This window comes from Triplophysa rosa, linkage group LG13 (genome assembly GCF_024868665.1).
Source record: "Triplophysa rosa linkage group LG13, Trosa_1v2, whole genome shotgun sequence".
NCBI lineage: Eukaryota > Metazoa > Chordata > Actinopteri > Cypriniformes > Nemacheilidae > Triplophysa > Triplophysa rosa.
Window position 1 is genome coordinate 23,314,523 of NC_079902.1, and position 18,955 is coordinate 23,333,477.

At 39.5% G+C, this 18,955-nt stretch overlaps 2 protein-coding genes across 4 annotated transcripts in view; both read right to left on the reverse strand.

The window, feature by feature from the left end:
- sec24b (SEC24 homolog B, COPII coat complex component) overlaps positions 1-8,800 on the reverse strand; it is a 14,473-nt gene extending 5,673 nt beyond the window's left edge. Inside the window, exons 1-16 of one of the 3 annotated variants that reach the window (XM_057349659.1) lie at positions 8,570-8,800; positions 6,910-7,551; positions 6,668-6,814; positions 6,084-6,194; positions 3,711-3,794; positions 3,463-3,629; positions 3,187-3,371; positions 2,511-2,613; positions 1,544-1,667; positions 1,255-1,364; positions 1,063-1,175; positions 868-986; positions 697-752; positions 296-502; positions 92-215; positions 1-15 (exon numbers count right to left, since the gene is read on the reverse strand). The exon at positions 1-15 is cut by the window's left edge and continues 144 nt beyond it. In XM_057349659.1, coding sequence (XP_057205642.1) covers positions 1-15; positions 92-215; positions 296-502; positions 697-752; positions 868-986; positions 1,063-1,175; positions 1,255-1,364; positions 1,544-1,667; positions 2,511-2,613; positions 3,187-3,371; positions 3,463-3,629; positions 3,711-3,794; positions 6,084-6,194; positions 6,668-6,814; positions 6,910-7,551; positions 8,570-8,666 — 2,404 coding nt within the window. In that variant the 5' untranslated portion in view covers positions 8,667-8,800. Of the gene's footprint in view, positions 16-91; positions 216-295; positions 503-696; positions 753-867; positions 987-1,062; positions 1,176-1,254; positions 1,365-1,543; positions 1,671-2,510; positions 2,614-3,186; positions 3,372-3,462; positions 3,630-3,710; positions 3,795-6,083; positions 6,195-6,667; positions 6,815-6,909; positions 7,552-8,569 lie in introns of all 3 variants that reach the window. The other 2 variants (XM_057349658.1, XM_057349660.1) reach the window with 2 other exon arrangements.
- A 4,377-nt stretch (positions 8,801-13,177) lies between these two features.
- Positions 13,178-16,414, reverse strand: si:ch1073-303k11.2 (LRRN4 C-terminal-like protein). Its single transcript, XM_057350234.1, has 2 exons — positions 16,058-16,414; positions 13,178-15,006 (listed from the first exon to the last, which is right to left on the reverse strand). Exon 2 carries the CDS (start codon positions 14,997-14,999, stop codon positions 14,265-14,267), a length of 735 nt encoding a protein of 244 aa, XP_057206217.1. The 5' UTR covers positions 15,000-15,006; positions 16,058-16,414; the 3' UTR covers positions 13,178-14,264.
- Between the last annotated feature and the right edge of the window lie 2,541 nt (positions 16,415-18,955).

The window sequence follows — 18,955 nt, forward strand, 5'->3', positions numbered from 1 at the left end:
ATTTGGAAACACACGCTGCAAACAACAGTGTCATACCATGACGTCAGAGCCCACGTAGAAGAAACCCGAGTGATGTTTGTAGCGTACGTACCTAAAGTAGCCAAATCCGAGTACAGCGAGCTCAACAAGAACAAATCCACTCCGATCTGCTGACCGGAACAGTCCAGAGCCAGTTTCTTATAGAAGTCTGTTGCAGGACCCAAGTGCTGGACGTTCTGAACGCAAGCCAACCAACAACATGCTGTCAACCAGAATCCATGCTGTCAGTGAAAAGTGCAGAGGAAAGAGGTTTCACCTTCGTGCTGGACCGGAGGTTGGGGTCTTCTCGTGACTGCAGGTGTCCGGCGCCGACCGTGGCCAGCTGGGTCTGAAACACAGACACTCGGCCTCCTGTCGGGGACATGAGTTTATACGCCGCCTGTAGAGCCGGACCCAGAGCGCTCTGAGTCTCACGTGTGTGTGCAAACATCCCCGGCAGAGAGTTTAACAGGTCCTTCACCAGCTGTACACACACACACACACACACACACACACACACACACACACACACACACTCAGTCAGTGAATTTGCGAGAGGTTACACAGCTGCAGAAATCACGTGTCACACCAAAACACGTGTCACACAGAGACACACGTCAGAAAACAGGAACCAGAACACAGGGGTCCTTATGGGGTACGTTGATGTGACATTCATACCTCTTTACTCTCCTTAAGGTTCACCAGCAAACTGTCATGTGTTGGGAGAAAGACATCTAACAGAATCAAACAGAAACATCCCATCAGACAAAGGCAGATGTGTGACCTCATCTCAAAAAACACAACTCGGTGTTCATTAAACAGCATTTTTCTGTTTGGAAGTAACGCTACCTTCAATATCAGAGACCACCAGCATCTGAGGTTGAGACAGACCCTCCTGCAGATTATAAAAGTGGATGGTGCTGTCAAACGTCACGAACCCGATTCGTGTGCGCGTATCCCCCGGCAACCTGAGACACACAATCGCACGTCACGTCTGACACTCATAAACATCCAATCTAAATCAAGTCCAGACTAATATCTCACTTGTCCAGACTGTCTAGTAATGACTGACAGAACACGTTCAGGTAGCCCGACTCCACGGCATTATGGGATACGTCCAACACAAACAGGTAAACAGCAGGCTGAGGAGGCCGCAGCTGTGGGGAGAGAGAGAGAACACGTCTGTGAATGTGAACGCGTTCACAAAGATCCTTCAAGTTACAGACACACACTCACCATATAATCCGAGGAGGCGATGAACTCTACGGTAGAATTCTGCACCTCAGGTCTCTTGTGAGGTTCACCGTAGGAACGGGTAACAGGATTATACATGAACTCCTCAGGAACTGATCGAAGACAAACCACCATCATCACAACTTCAATAAAGCAGGCTGATATCAACAAATAATGTGATGCATCTGTCGGCTGGGTACAAATGGCTTACTATTGACAATGTATGATATTTTGGGATTACCATTAAAGTGTGAAAGTGTCAACAACATCCAGCACAATGTAAAGATCGTACCATCATTGACTCTGTAACACAGATTACACTTCCACCTGCGCTGGTCCAGAAAAGACACGAAAGGGTTTATATACGTCCGACATGAACGACAGCGAACTATGGTGTTAGAGGTGATGACCGGTAACTGCTGCAGAGAGAGAGTTAATGGAACCATTTTGATCATAAATGATTTAAACAATATATGTTATTCTAAACTAAAGAAACATAATGATGTCTGTCTTCTCATAAGGGGAAACGCGGCACGGCACTGGTTTCTGAATGACCCAGTTTACAGCGGTCAATAAATGATGTGGGTGGGAGGAGGACAGCTCTTATTTTTCAGTCCTGAATGTTAGATTATGTCCATTAAACTAAAACACGTTTTATTCACAGCCGTGGAAAAAATTAAGAGACAACTTCAGAGAGCGTATTTCTGTGTTTAGGTAAAATGATCATTTTTGGTTCATTCTGTGAACTACTAACAATATTTCTCCCAAATTTCAAACACACATTTTTTTCCTATTTGCATTGGGGTGAAAATAACAGAAAAGATGCTCTGTATTGTTTCAGGCCTCAAATACTGCAAAGAAAACAAGTTCAGATTTACTTTTAAGTAATACAACAGTCATATTTCTACATGTATTTAGGAAAAGTTGAGCAATTTTTTTTAATCTTTAATTTGACAGTTTACACAGTTCTCATGTTTTGTCATGCTGTCGGTCTTTCACATTGCTGTTGGATGACTTTATGTCACTCCTGAGGTCTGATTTTATGGAAATACAACAAACACTGGACTGGCCACAATACGTCTAGAAATGCTGAAAATCAAATGGTGAAAATTTGGAAGGATCTCTTAATTTTTTCCAAGGCTGTATAAACAGGACTTAATCTTGATTTTTAATATCGGCAGACGCAGCCGGATCTGTCGTTTCATCGGACCAAACCTCAACAGAGCAAGACTTGAGTTTGACTGATGCTCGAGTCCTACCGTTAGATCTCTGAAGGGATGCAGCAGAAGTCCAAGAGGCAAACGGGCTTTATTCAGCAGAGCCTGAGTCTGAGGAATGCTAGTGAGAGTACAGCGAAACGTGCTGAGAGAGAGAGAGACAGAAAGAGAGAAAAAATTGAAAGAAACAGTTTGGCATCCACAATGAAAAGCGCACACTTCATGTCATCTCTCTCTGCTGTTTGCATCTGTGCCGTCAAACCACACACCTCACGGGTGAAACGGTTCCTGCACTGCATTTCACATTTAACTTAAAAACTCATTTAAATTAGAAAATATTGAGCCTATCACCTATTACTGTTGTTATCCGTCACTGAATTACCAATGAGAGATGAGACATTTTTGCTGGGACATATTGATCAAAGGGGTAGTTTATCCAAAAATAAAAATCATTTCATATTTACTTATGTCACTTCCAACCTGCATGAGTTTCTTTCTTCTGCAGAACACAAAAGAAGATATTTTGTAGAATGTTGGTAACCAAACAACACTGAAAACCATCGACTTCCATTATATGACACCACCGAGACATTTCTCAAATTATCTTATATTTTTGTTCCGCAAAGAGTCATATACAACCACATGAGGGAGAATAAATGATGACAGAAGTTTTATTTTTGGGTGAATAAATAACACACAGACATCTCAGTTGTCTTACTCTGGACTACAGTTGACCTTGCGCAGGTCACTGCTCAGATTGGGCTCAGGTGGAGGAGTGCGTTTGGGAGGAAGAATGTTTCTCTCCTGTAGAAGATTCACAGGCCTCAAGGTCTCCATTTCCAGCTCGGGAGCACCGCTGAGACCCCCCAACGCTGACGACAGCTCAGTAAGTGACGGGAAAGGCTACACACACACACACACAACAGGACACCAGTTTTAAGAACACTTCCCGAAAAATGTCACAGAAACAGCAAACAAGCATCAGATCACCGACCTGTGAGTACGGTTGATATCCCGGTTGGCTGTATCCTCCGTGAGAAGGGGAGGGGTCTGGTCTAGGGGCGGGGTTTTGCTGGTAAGCAGGATGCATGGTTGGATAATTGTATCCGAAGGGCGGGGCTTGTTGTTTGGTGGGAACAGCAGCGGGAGGACCAGAGATATCTGATGAAAGAAAAAATAAACTGAATCATTCAGTTCTGTCTGGGGATTTCGGTCCGTCACTGGCGTGTGGAGGGTGTGTACCTGGATAACTGCCGCCCTCCAGAGACTCATAACTGTTGGGAACAGGAGAAGCACTGCCTGTGGTTGTAGATGAGCTGTCTCCACCTGTGAGAGTTCACAAACACACAGCAACTCTTTTCGACTGTTTTAAAAACAGTTTAATCATGTGGTGAAATCTGGGTTCTGAATTTCTGACCCACTTAAAGAGATCTGAATTTAGTTCTGAGGACTCAAGCACTCAATCTTCGATGCCATAGAAGAACCTTTTGGTTCCATAAAGAGCCTTTAACATCCAAAGAACCTTTCTTTTTCACAAAAAGCTCTTTGTGGCGATAAAAGGTTCTTTAGATCAATGGTTCTCAAACTAAGCTCCCCAAATTGGATCCGGGGGGCCACAGATTTTGTAGTATTTTATGAATTATAGAAATGAATCATACATTTTATGTAATCAAACACCAGAAAAATAAGGCCACCAACCAAAAGAATTGATGTCCCAGCATTGTATAATTGAATATGTTTTTGGTTTCATGAAATTTCAAAGTTTAAGATTTTTAGTATTTATTTGGGGGGCTGCAAAGCGATGCACATTACACAAAGGGGGCCTTACAACAAAAAGCTTTGAGAACCACTGCTTAAAATGATAAAAAAAAGTAAGAAAGAGATGGTTCTTTAAAGAACCTTTGGCTGAATGTTTTTTTGTGGAACCAAAAATGGTTCTTCTATGGCATCGCTGTGAACAACCCTTTATGCACCTTTATTTTTAAGAGTGAGGGTGAAAAACTTTAAATGTTTTGTTGGCTCTCGGATATTACGGAAGCAGGATTTTCATTGAGAACACTAAACCTCAGCAGAGATTAACCTAACCCTAATCCTCCGTAACCCAAACCAGTGGAGAGAGAGACGGGCTGCGATTGGCTAAGATCCTGTCATCTGATTTACCTCACTTGATCAGCTGTCTGAACTAAAGAACTGATAGAGAAGCTGAAAACATTCTTTGAAACATCATGTTTAAAAATGACAAAATAGGACGAGACTAGGAAATGTGCCACCTATCGGGGTATCATTTGAGGACATTCAATTAAAATGACTTTTTTACTTTCATTAAGAATATTTGCAGTTCATATTGTTCTGAAAAATGTCCATATTTACTCAAAAATATAAAACTTTTATTCCAATGAAAGGTGGCACAAAACTTTTGACCAAAAATATCACAGCCAAATGTGTTTCCGAACAGTCGAGCCCGTAATATAATGAATATTGAGATTCAATCAGAAATACATCACATTACATTTGTGATTAAACAATGCATTTATAAAAATAAACACGCACGCACGCACGCACAAAAACCCCTCTCACAGTATTGAAGAGAGCAGGACAGCCAGAGAACGTCCGTAAGGAAGACACAACCCTCTGGAGTGTGTAATGAATCCTAATGACAAGCTTTAACATGACATCCAAACTCCCCGTGAGAGAACACACAACAGCAGCACTTCATAACGAAGAGCTAAATATAACATTCACACATTTACACATCAAACACACAACCGCACAAAACCCTCTGTAATCACAGCCGTACCATAGGAGTATTTCTACCTTCATAATCACAAACAAGCTTTGATATGACCATCAGAAGTTTGTTAAATACACACTACACGATAAACGTTTGGACACAAATATGAGTGCGTTCACATTTTCTTTTTAAATGAAAAAATTAAATGACCTTTTAATGTTGTAGTATATATTTGTATATATTTAAGTTTGTTGTTAATGATAGAATTCCCATAGTTCCAGATGTCATGTCAGGTCTGAGTACATGATTCAAATGTGGAAAATAGTCATGAAGAAGAAGTAGGTGTGCCCAAACTTTCTCTGGTAATGTAGCGTATAAGGCATAAGAATAACACATCTGTCCAGGGCAGTTTTGTGAGTGATAGACACACCGAGCCAACCAGACGAGAGAGAGAGAGTGTGTTAAAAGATATGACTTTATGGTGAGCAGAGGAATATCTCTCATCACTAAAACTGGTTCTGTAAAAGGTGTTTTTGGAATAAACATTTTGGCAGTTTCAAGCGAAACTGTGTGTTGAATGTTCTGGCAGGTAACACGAGTGAGTGCTTGTGTAATTGCATGTAAAACAAAGCATTTCACTATGAAAAAACACGGGTTTGATGGAGCTCTCTGAAGAGAACCAGACAAGATGAACAAACACAACAAAAACACAATGAGAGTGCACACTGGGAGTTCAAGGGAACGAAGACAAGAATATAACAAGAGAACAGATGAAACTAACGTGAAGACAGCTTGGCGTGTACATCTGTGAATGTTAAAAAAAGAAGGGATGACAACATGGCATAATAAGAGAGGAGGGTGGAGGAATAAGAGCGAAAGCAGACCTGCTTCCTCATCCTCCTCATCCTCTTCCTCATGGTCAGAACTGGATGAGGAGTGATCGCCTGGGACCGAGCTAACAGCGCTATTGAGTCGCCGGTCACCATACAGCAGCCCTGGAATACAGCAACCATCAGAGAGAGAGAGAGAGAGAGAGAGACATAGGGGTTGAGTACAGAAAGAGAGAGAGCTGAAACAGAACTGGGGCTCTCCTACTCAAATCCAAAAAAACAACCCAAGACAAAGGAAAATGAAGAAAACTCAAAGTAGAACGATATTGACTTCTCTGTCGACTCAACAGGTTATCGACATTCACAACCCATTAAGCTTTTAATACGGAACACATTTCTGAGTGAAGTAACAAACAAAGAGAAAATGAAGCAGGGGGTGGATCTTATTCATTGATTGGTTGGATTGTGAAAAGTGGGCGTTCCCCAACAGAAAGGAGAGCTAAATCACGCAGCACATCACACACACAATCAGCACCCGAAAGAACTCCAACAAGACATCAAAACTACAACAAGACATCAAAACTACAAACAAAGTTTCCCGAATGACGCTTTGACCTGTGAAAGTGGATCATTCTTACCTGGATGGTGTTGTGGTGAAGAATGCACAGAGGTGCCAGGTGTTCCTGAGGGTGCTCGCTCCATATTAGGGGCCTCTGAGCCGGGAGGGGCTCCGGAGTAATGATGGCTCATGGGATTGTGGAGGTTTTGCTCATAGTGTTGTTGAACTATCAAAACATCAGAAAACACGATCAAGAAAAACTCTTTCGACGTAGATTTTTAAACTCAGTTATGCATTAGAAGGGGTTTCATCCAAACCCACCTGCATTTGATTGGCCGTTGACAGTAGCCGTTTGGCTGAAGGGAGGGGCTCCGTAGCCTGCGTGAGCTGGTGTGGGCGTGGCCCCGTTCCCTTGAGGGAACTGTTGCGAAGAATTCTGGGTAGGCGGCAGAGGCATTACAGTAGAAACTGGTGGAGGCCCGGCAGCAGTCTGAGAGGATCTCAGTGTGCCGTACTGACTGCTCCCAGGGGCTGATGGGTAAGACACGATAGGGTACAGCGGGGCGCCAAGGTTGTTGCCGCTAGATGCCGGTACCAAGCTGGGCTGCTGTTGGGGAGGATGAACTTGCGAGGGGTGATTATACTGCTGTCCGTAGTATCCGGCTTGCACGCCATACGACGTGGCCTGCTGGTATGACTGTACGGGGTGTTGAAGTGGTGCTCCGGACACAGGGGAATTAGCGGTGGCGTAATGATGGGCAGGAGGATGCGTTCCTGGTGCCGCTGGGTGCGGTGACGGACCTGAGCTGTTCGGGTAGTAGTTTCCACTATAGTCTGTGCTACTAACTGGTACTTTACCGGTTTGAGCAGCGCCATGTCCCGTCATAGTAGGGTAAGTCTGTGGCGGCGCAGAATTATAGTAGCCGGATGACGGATGCATGGCAGGGTATGTCTGTCCGGGACCTGTCAAAACAACACAGTGAATATGATATGTGAGAGCAAATCACAGGTTTTATGCAAATAGTTCTCTGAATTTCAATAGGAGGTTAAGCACACGGCAATTTTCATTTCCCTTACAAAGATTTGCTGTGATGGTATGATGCCACAGTGATGGTCATACCAAGTACGGATTGACTACCAAGCACACCATGTATCTGCCATGTTTATAAACATATTTTGCACAGTCATGGATAGAACTATACCACAGCACCAAAACCAATATGACAGCTTGCATGTCACTTAATACAGAGGTGTTAAACAAACTGTATAACAGACGTCACTGACATCAGATTCAATGTATCATTTATAATTCAGATTAAATTAACATGCAAAACACAGTTCAGCCCTTACATTAAAGTCAAAAACAACAAAAGAGACCTGTCAATATTTACACTACATACATGTGTCAGTAGAATAATCAAATATTTTGTTTACTGGGAGTATTTCGTAAACATTTTTATACAACGATGTACTCCATAATATAATCAAATTACACAATATAAATACAACCGCAAACTATGAGTGGTAGAATCAAAAGAATCACATCAAATATGTTTTACATAACGAGAACTAACGTTAACATCATCTGATCAAAACTAGATGCTAACGCGCTAATCGCAGCAGGTGTATTAGACTGACTGCAGTTGAGACTGACTTAAATCTCATTCAAATCCTCAAAATACAGCCGTGTGATTATAATAAAAGGAACTGCAAATCCATCCCTACAACAATGATCTCTATAAAAGCTGTAAGGTCGAAGTCTCCACCCCAGGAGAGCTGAGGGCAGGTGCTTCAGCCGCTAGCTCAGGCCTGCTAACTAACGGATTTCCCTATGATATAGCATGTAACATGTTAGCCTAGCCTTCAGCGTTTTATCTCAGCTTAAGGGTGATTAGCTTAGCATCTGGCTCGTGTATATGAATGGGATTTCATAGCTCAGCTTTAGCATGATATCTTAGCTGTTAGCTCAGGTCTCTCGCACCGTTCTGACAGGACGCCGCTCCGCCTCCGTTTTGCGTCGAGCTCGAGCCGTAATTATTTACGGACGGGTTCGGGTTCGTGTAGCCCGGTGCAGACATCCCTCTCCGGTTTTGTGTAAAACAGTGTAGAAACACAAACTATACCACTGTCACCAGTTATGGGTCTCCATCGACCTGCCCGCAGTTGAGCGAACGGTCTGACAAGCTGTGACGATAATCTGATCAGCAACAGGGATCAACAGCGACCCGCGGTGACAGCTCTCCAAAATAAAAGTCTGGAAATTAACAAACGGGTTTAAAATAAACAAAAACACAGTTGTCTATATAAACTCGAATAAAGAGATAAATCAGTAGAAGTGGAGAAAAACAACTTACAAAAAAATATAGACCAGTAAAAGTAAAAATATGAGCTTTTTAAAATAAAAGTAGCTGTTCTCAGATTGTGCTACAAAATGTGTTGTGTATGATTACAATTTAACAGACCAACACTGATTTTCTGTAAATATGATTGTATTGTTTGTTAGAGGGAGCTCGTCCTGAGAAACGGTTGCTTTTCATGAAACAAAGCCTTCAGCTGAAAATGGTCTTCAGAAAGGCCAGATTTGACTGTCCTCCCATTGTTTCATCTCTAAACAGTCCAACAAATATTTAAGTACAATATGTCTGCTGATTTGTTTCTAATCTTTTACAGTTTATTATTCCTTGTTGGCTTCTTCAAGAAGATTTTTATAAATCTAAAAAAACAGCACATATGGTCAATAGGAAGAATGTCCCAAAACAGTATTTTCATCACTGACATTGTGTAACATTGTCTCATGGTGTGTGTGGAATGTTTGGAGATTAAACCCCCCCCCTCCCCGATCCAGTTGAACTCAAATCTGTGTAAATATATCAAGGGAACAGACGTGCAGGGACAATTTGACAAAGTTGAAACAAAAGCGTAATGTACATTGAAGCGCCCACCAAATTTGTCAGTGTAATTTCATTATTGATTATTTTTATATAGCGTAATAAAGAAATGGACATGTTTAATTAATATGCGTCATGAATTAAGCAGAGCCGATCCTTCCATACGCAGACTTCGCTGTTGCTTAGGGCCTCTACACCACAAGGGGGCCCCCTTGAGTACCGAATCATAAACACTTTCATGTAAACGAGTCACTGTTTTTGTATCTTGCGGATTTAACTTTGCAAGAATCATTTGGAAATTTCCGTTTTAATATTTTATTTATTTATTTACTTTACTCTGTCTCAGACATCATAGTGAACGGCAGGTGATGATGACATGCGCGCGATGTGATGATTCTTTGCATATGGCCATGGCTGTAAAACGGAGCTATCCGTCTGTAGCGGAAAAAAACGCAAACAACGCGAAGCAAAAGAACAAGAAAGCATGTGTTTTTGTACTATTTTTAAAGTCTTATTTAGTTTTTCCAAATTATGCAAGTACAAATTATTTACAAATTCAGTATTTATCCACTGGCATCAGTGTTGGGTGTAACTAGTTACTAAGTAATTAGTTACTGTAATTTAATTACTTTTCCCTTGAAAAGGTAAAGTAAGGGATTACTCTTATTTTTTCTGTAATTTAATTACAGTTACTTTTGATGTAATTAAACTAAATACTGTGTGTAATATGTGTGCGTGTAATAGTGGAATTGACATCAAAATTCAAAGTCTAACTTTAAAATCTGTGCTTTAATGTATAATTCTCACATTTGTAATACTTTGGTCAGTTAATAAGAGTACTTTATGTAGTTTAATATTATTTATTTGAATGAATTAAAAGAGCCCTTTCATGCCTATCCTTGAATCACTGAACTAATCAAGGTTGATATAGGATATAGAAAGTAATTAGTAATAAGTAACTAAATACTTTTTAGAGAGAGTAATTTGTACAGTAATCTAATTACACTATTGAGTATGTAATTAGTAACTAGTAATTCATTACTTTTTCAGAGTAACTTACCCAACACTGACTGGCATAAAGTTGGTTTGACGTTGGACGTTCGATAGTCTGAATTTAGGGACCGTCTCCAAAGTTACATAGACTACACATTAATATAGCCTACACGTTTCTAAATTCAATAGCATTTAAAGGGAATGACTTACAGTCACAAAAACAGCTGTACAAGGTTCATGTGGGTGTCAGGTGTCAGCTATAATGCGCACCTTTTATATTTTTTATATTTATTACAATAAACTGTCAAATAATATGTAAAAATTGCTGTGTATTTCACTACTGTATGGGTTTATACAAAATATACCATTATTTAAAGCATTTTAGCATTTACAGTAGCATTTACAGGGAAAACCAACTTGTACAGTGTTCATGTGACGAGTCTCAGCTATAATGCGCACCACTGTATTTTGTTTACCCATGATAATATGTAATTTTTGTGTCATCACATTTAGAGAATTATTGATGTGTTTTCGTATGCTTAGTTTTCTTGAGTAAACTATATTGATCATGTTTTATTTTTGTTAAAGCCACAATATGGAATATTTGGACCGCTAGATGGCGCACTTTCAAAAACAACAACAAAAGGCGAAGCTAAATAACGTTATGTAGGAGAGTGGAATTATGGGACATGTCGTTTTCATCATCCAGAGGCGTATGGAGATCGCCCATCATGTTCACGGACGAGGTAATGAATTAATTTTATTTTATGTCATCGTAATGAATTAGCTTTTAAGAAACGTGGAATGTAATGCCACAAAATCTACTTTGTCAATTGATTTGGTAGCGTAATGCTACACAGTTTTACGTGTTTAAAACAGTCATACAGTCGTTGTTTAAAAAGTAAATTGGAATGAACCCACAGCATTTACAAGTAACGTTACTGGCTACATATTTTTGTGCGACATATACTGTATTTCATAGGGGAACTGCAACTATTCAAATAATCTGTGCATGAGTATTTTGTGTACAATAAAAAAAAGTGCTTACCTGTCTATTGAAACACATGCGAGAGCGGAGTCTCTGTCGAGTCCAAGTTGGTCGCGAAGCTCTCTCCATTTAGAAAACGCCATGCCGATATTAATCCTTGTTTTATTTCTTCGTTTGTCCATAAGCCTGCTTGCCTCGTTTGGCCTATGTTTACACTTTTTGGGGGTTTCCTTTACTTGCCAAAGAGTAATCGTGATCCATAATAACAGAACAACAGATGCTGCGTCCCAGATGCTGTATGACCACTTCTGCATTTGCGTGTTGCCATAGTTTCTACAAGCGGAACTGAGGGTAGTGCGGAGCAGGATATTAAGTCACTGATATGCTACAAATACAAGGGAGACGAGGGACGGGCCATTATTTTAAATATAGGAATTTCTCTGGATTTGAACATTCTTTGGAACATTTGGGATAATGTAAGTGCACAACTGCATGAAATATATCACACTGTGCAAGTGATTTTTGGATATTTCATAACAAAATTCTTCCATATTGTGGCTTTAATCACTCATTTTGTTAGTAAAAACACATCGCATTTGCGAGTTAAAGGTTTTTTGACAGCTAGATGGTTCCAGAGCCACGCGTTACTTTAGGTAAAGAATTATTTTTTTTGATGTGAATCAAAATGTGAATTTTATTTTATACTTAATTGCTCTATCTGTCAGTTTAATGTTTTTTTGTCTTTCAGTTTTTAATCATTTAAGTGTGTTAATTGAATTATTATAGTTTACAGTTATGTTTATCCAAATTTAACTATGACAAGGGTCCCCACAAAGGTTTGCTTAGGGCCCCCAGACGTCTAGGATCGGCACTGATTCTAAGTGTCACGGTCTGGCAGAAAGAACCCAAATGCAGGCAGCAGTGAAGGGGTTAACAGATACTTTATTTTAACAAAGAAACAAAAACAGAAACTAAAACACCCACGATGGGGAAAAACCAAGAAAACAAGATAACATGCAGAAGACAGAACACAGATGAACTAAAACAGGGTAAACTGAACAACACTAGACAAACGCTAAATAACAGACTTACAAAACTCGACTTGACTTGACTAGGAATATTTAAACTGAACACTGGTACGGACAGGAACAAGAACAACGAACGAGCACAGGACAAAGAAACAAGAGGGTATATATAGGGAACACAAACGAGGGATAACGACACAGGGCAGGTGTGGGGCATAAACATCTCATGGTCTTCCCACATAAAACCCAAGAACTCTGCCCCGATCCCACCACACGACTAGAATTTCATAAACAAGACGGTGGGACCGTGACACTAAGCAATAAATACCACTCCCTAATACTTTATATACTTGCTGGAGGCGAATATTTCCCTGGCAGTCATACACATACTTTTTGCTTCCTATAGAGCAATAAACTATGATTAGTAGGTAGCAAAAACAAGGAGTGATTGACAAAAGCAGACAGAAAATAACCAGGTCTGAATCTGTTATGTGCACTTGATTCAGCATTGCTCTGAGTCTGAATCGATTATGATCTGTTAATTACTGGTACGTTTTACATATCGTCTGGCTGAATACATACAAAGAAAATAACTTCTGCAATTTGAGCATCAACTCATTGTCATTTAGTTTTATAAAATCGGTTACTGAAATGATAGTGGTTTTATGTGAGAGCATCAAATTCAGTCAAGCAAATGCAGTGGTAATATCTTTATTGAAAAACCATGACTACATAGTTAGTTGTACTACAAAAACGATTGCATTTTCAATATTTATACATAACCTCAAGCAGCTGTACAACAAACTTTACAAAACCCTGTTTAGAATATTGAAGCTCCAGGCTTCCTATGGGCTACAGAACCATTAGTGCTATTAAATTAAACAACATTTCTACACATTTCACTTCTGTAACGTACCTCTGAGCATAACCGAGCGAGAAAATAAAAACACAAGCAAGAGACTAGCTTTTAACCACTGGGAATTGGTTGGATTATGAAATTTGGGGCGTCATATCAGAATTGAGTCAGAGTTGAATGTGAGTTTAAGAAATTAAATATAATATCAATCAATTAACTATGGTTTTATTATGTAAACGTGTAGCCATGTTTTTTGGTTGATTTACCATGGTTTAATTATAAATTGTCACGGTTAGACAATGGTAAATGTGTGGTGAAAATGTGCTGTTTTGCTACAAATAAAACAAAACAACTCCAGAGAATCCCCACATTTCCCAGCAGTAACACTTACTCCCAAATATTAATAGTACATCAATAATACATCATTGGTAGTTATTGGTGTAACCTTCATTAAATTCATGTTAACTGGCATTAAATCACGGTCTTGAAAAGATTTTAGAAACGCTGCGTCACTTACTGTACAACAGTAACCTAAATCAATGTCTAAATATCTATTGGTGTTTCAAATAAACATTTTAAATATCTATGATAATGACCTTGGTTGCCATTATTCAATAATCTATGTACCCCAGATGACATAAGAGAAAAACGATGATTTCACAGGTGAAGGAAATCTACGCAATGAAGACAATCATCAGTCTTTACAATACAGCTCACCTATAAATCTCATCGTGGAGAAAATAAAAGAGGGTAAATTTAGATTTCATGGTGTCTGAAACATTAGAAACAATCGCACAATTTGTAAAAATCTTAAACAATCAAAGCAGTTTAGTGTTGAACCTAAAACAGTGAGCAACAACTGTGCAAAATCTCATACATTCAGTTTCGTTCTCCCGTGTTATCACTTTATCTTGCTGAGTGAGTCATTACAGAACGGCATCATTGGTGTATGAAGGATTGCCAAGACCTCCTGCTTCACCTATGTTTGCTTTTCGGCACGACCTCCGTCGCCACAGTAAAACAGCAACCAGCGTAATCAGCACCAGAAAGCCGACGCCCCCCGCAATAATTCCTGCGCTCAAAGCGGCGTGATCAGGCGTTGGGGACTCGTATTGGGCACATGTCTCTTCGCTGACCCCTGCATCATTCATGGCCGACACACAGACCGTCTCTCCGACCTTCATCCCGGGCACAGCACTGTTCCGCCAATATTCCCCGAAAATCAGCTCTCGCTCTTCCCCACCTTTCAGAGTAACCTTATAATGTGTGACCGTGGAGCGAGGGGCACACCAGTGGACGACCACCTGCCCCGAGTGTTCCAGCTTGACCTCCCGAAGCTTCGGGGCCTCGGGCCTCAGCTCCCCTCCTGTCACCCCTCGACAGAGGCAACCTGTCTGGGCCGAAATCTCAGAGCAGGGGGTTATCTGAACCACACAGGGGTCATAGTCACATATACGGGGGATCGCGCGGGTGGTGGTGGCCCCCGGCGATCGTGGGGTGAGGGTTGTCACTGAGCTTGCGTCATCGTAGTCGTCCGCTACTGCAATGATGCGGACACGCGTGACGGGGGGATGGAGCAGCGATGGACCGACGGATGCTGCGCGGACCCACTCAGATAGATAAAGAAGCAGGAGAAATGTGACCTGTGACCCCGACAACATCTTGATTCTGTAATAAATAAAGTTACAAGTGCTGTATTGATTGAAACAATTACATAGAACACACAAATGGAATCATTTGATCCAACTGATGCCCCGATTCCCACTCTAATTTGTTTTCTATTCAGTATCACATCACATTGTGGAGGTAAAATATATTCATGTTTATTTTGACCTTTACCAATGGCTGTCTGTGTGTATGAACAAACAGCCCGGCCGTCCCTTATGGATTTAATTAAAGACAACTGAAACGAACTGAACATCTGGGTGTATTTTTAAGAGGACACACACTGGGCTCTGAATGGAATGAACACAGTGCCTGTCAGTTACCGTGGGAAGCCATAAAGAGGAAGAGAAACCTTGTTTCTTTTTTTAAAAAAAGAATGTTTGTAGCCCGCTTGGTTAAAATTCACGTAAAATAAAGTAATAAAAACACTGGAAATAAAATAACATTTGACAGAGATAGACAATTATGAAATTTAACACAAAAAGAAGCATCACTATTAACTTGTCCCTTTAAAAAGGCATTCAAACAAACAAAATGATAAATAAATATGATGACAAAACTACACTTTCTGCTATGTTTACTGAAGAAGTTTTGCTACTGTTCTTGCTACAGTTCAGAATCTTTGTTTTTATTTTGTTGTGGTGTGGTGAAGATGTTGTTTTAGTCTTTTATATTCCGACATGTCACGAGAAAACCTGTAAATTTACATGAAGGAGGTATTCGAGAGACTCCAGTAAGCAACGACACACAACACCTTAACAACTGCATAACAACACCATCACGCTGGCAGTAAGGTTGGCATGGAAAAGCAAATTACAAAATTACCATTAGTCAAAAGAACTTTTATAAAACTTTGTAAGATAAATCATTAACAAAGGAATAAAGGTCAGAAAGCATTTTAAATGAATGAGAAGATGCCATACAGTAGCAACGTTTAGTTAACGTTTTGGCAGAAACCACAGTTACCATGGTAAAACAACACACAGACCAGTACTATTCCGTAGCTTATGGCAACCAGAGAGAGAATGAAACTCATAGGATTATTTCTGTATACCTGTATGATTTCTGTAGAGTTTGATTCTGTTCTGGTTTTGATGAATGAGATCTTGCCTCCAGTAGACGTCCAGCTTTTCAGCAACTCTTTCTCTCACTCCAATGGTTTCTATTCTATCAACCTTCCTTATTTTCCTCCTGCTAAAGTCCCCTCCCTTTGTACACCCCCTCACTAGTCTGCTTCCCTCCCACCATCCTGTCTCACTCTTTACCTCATTTTTCAAGGAACACTTCCATCTTTCGCCTCTTTTTTCTTTTGGTTCTTTCTGCCCCTCGATACTACCCCCTCACCCCCATGTTTCTTTTCAAGTTGGCTTGCGAGTGCCACCGAGTTCTGTGCTGCCCTGCATGTTAATGTCTTATCCAGCAGCAAGAGGAGGCATGCTGGAACTCATCTGGCCCCTACGAGTGTGTGCGTGTGTGTGCGCGCGAGTTTGCCTTTTATGAAATAGTTTACACAAAAGTAAAAAAATGTCTATGCCGATGTGAATTCCATATTTTTAGTAATATTGTAATATTTTCCAAGAGGAGGGGAAGAGGAAACATGTCCTTTTATGGTCATGTCAGTGGTGGGGTGTCTGTACCTTTAAGGAGAGACAGAACATAGTCAATGTTTTCGCAGTCGTCAACCATACACACACACCCCCCCTACACACACACGCACATATTTAGACATGTCTTAAATTTGAATGTTTAATGAATGACAGCTTTGTGTTTTTTAAGTCTTTAACTTAGTGGTGTAACATATAGCCGCAAAAAAATAAGAGACTGTTCCAAATGTTCAATTAATCATCATTTCTAGATGTATTGTGGTCATTCCAGTCTAGCGTCTGTTGAATTTATAAATATTCAATAATTTATAATATTATAATATATATATTATATTATAATATATTATACATTTATAAATTCAAACCACAGGAGTGACATTAAGCAATGTGACTCACAGCATGACAAGACACATAAAACGCTGATCAAAATCCAGGTTATCACATAAAAAACTTTTCCTAAATACATGTAGAAATATGACCGTTGTGTTGCTTAAAAGTGAATATGAACTTGTTTTCTTTGCAGTATTTAAGATCTGAAAAAATACAGAGCATCTTTACTGTTATTTTCACCTGTTTCTCCAGTTGCATAATAAATGCAAATAGAAGCAATACATTTGGACATTTAGGACAAATATTTTTAGTAGTTCGCAGAATGAAACAATAATTATTATTTTACCTAAACACATATGTGTAGTAAATTAAAATAATTTTTGAAATGTTTTTTTTCACGGCTGTATACTGCTCTACTATTATAAATCTACTATCAAATCCCTAGCAAATCTAAAAGCAAACCAATTACATGACCTCTATTTTTATTCAAGTCAACGAAATAATGAAACACTGAAAAATAAATGGGGATGAACACTGATGAGGTCAGATTAGATGAAACAGCTACATTGTGGGAGTTAGACAATGTGTAAATAAGCAGAAGTGGTTTACTTGTTGTCCCAGCGGGTTCCTGAAAGCCACCATCAAGAGATGACAGTCAGATTGTCTTCTGTCATCCACGCCCACATCCTGAGTCAGAGACACCCATCGACAGCTACATGACTCACACTATCATGAGAAGAAGATCTGTGTCGGACATGTAGGATCACGCCAGGTGAACGCCGTATCTATGTGTGCATGAGGCGAGAGACAAAACACACATACTCACTGTCTGAACATTGTCTCAGATGAGAATCTGTCTTTGCCAACCCAATACAGGTGGAACTGGGGCTGGTGTTTCATCCTTTTTAAACATTACAGTCTAAAAAGCTAAAAAAAGTCACTGGTTTTTCATGTTATTGGCTGGGGGAGGAGATACATTTCTAGCCCAAATGGTGGCCTTGTTGTCAAACTTAAGGTTGTCACAGCGTGAACCTGTTCTTGGTTGACAATGGCTCAAGAAAAAAATATTTTACATTAAGGTTCTCTTCATAAAGCATTTATAAATGTGTTCATTAATGATTAATAAGTCATTTACAAAGGCATTATAAAGCAGTTATAACTGCATGAATAAAAAGGGGGATTCTAACGAAATATCTGCAAAATAGTGAGCCATTTTTAACTCACATGTTATAAATGCTTAATAAATGTATTTATTCATTATTTATTTTACTCGAAAGCAGATTCATTATTATCTTGATGTTGTTTGCAAAATAGGCTGTCAGACGGGAGACCGTAGGGTGTTATGTTGTTTTTCTTTTTATTGTATATTTCATATCTTATGTCACTTTTCAAACCCTGTTGCTTACCTGATCCGATTCCCAATGTCTTCCGGTGCCCTCCAGAATGCCTTCATCTTTATGCTTATCCAAAGCAGTTTTTTCTTGCTTACCAAGATAAATTCATCAAACTTTTGATCACTTTTTAACACTAAATGCACAAAGGTTGTTGTAAATTTGTTTGTTTACGATGTTTTATTAATGATTCAATTACTTCCAATAGTTAATCAAAACCAGAAAACATTTATTTATTATTTATTGTAGAAACAGAATGCTCACAAGGCTACATCTCTATATGTGAATCATATATTTAGAAGTATTGACAGCCCATGAAAGTGCACTTTAAAGAAAGTGGATGCCTGTGAAGTATTCACATTTATTAAGCATTTATAACATGTGAGTTAAAAATGGCTCACTATTTGGCCGGTATTTTGTTAGAATCCTTTTTATTTACGTAGTTATTACTGCTTTATAATGCATTTGTAAATGACTTATTAATCATTAATGAACACATTTATAAATGCTTTATGAAGGGAAGCTTAATGTAAAGTGTTAGCAAAAATATAAAGAAGACAATATGAAACATTATCAACATAAATTGTCCTGTTTTCTATCATTTTGTCTCTGATTTTACATTCTAAA

Excerpts from the sequence above, each read along its gene's own strand:
- si:ch1073-303k11.2 (XM_057350234.1), bottom strand. The coding sequence starts at position 14,999 with ATGTTGTCGGGGTCACAGGTCACATTTCTCCTGCTTCTTTATCTATCT.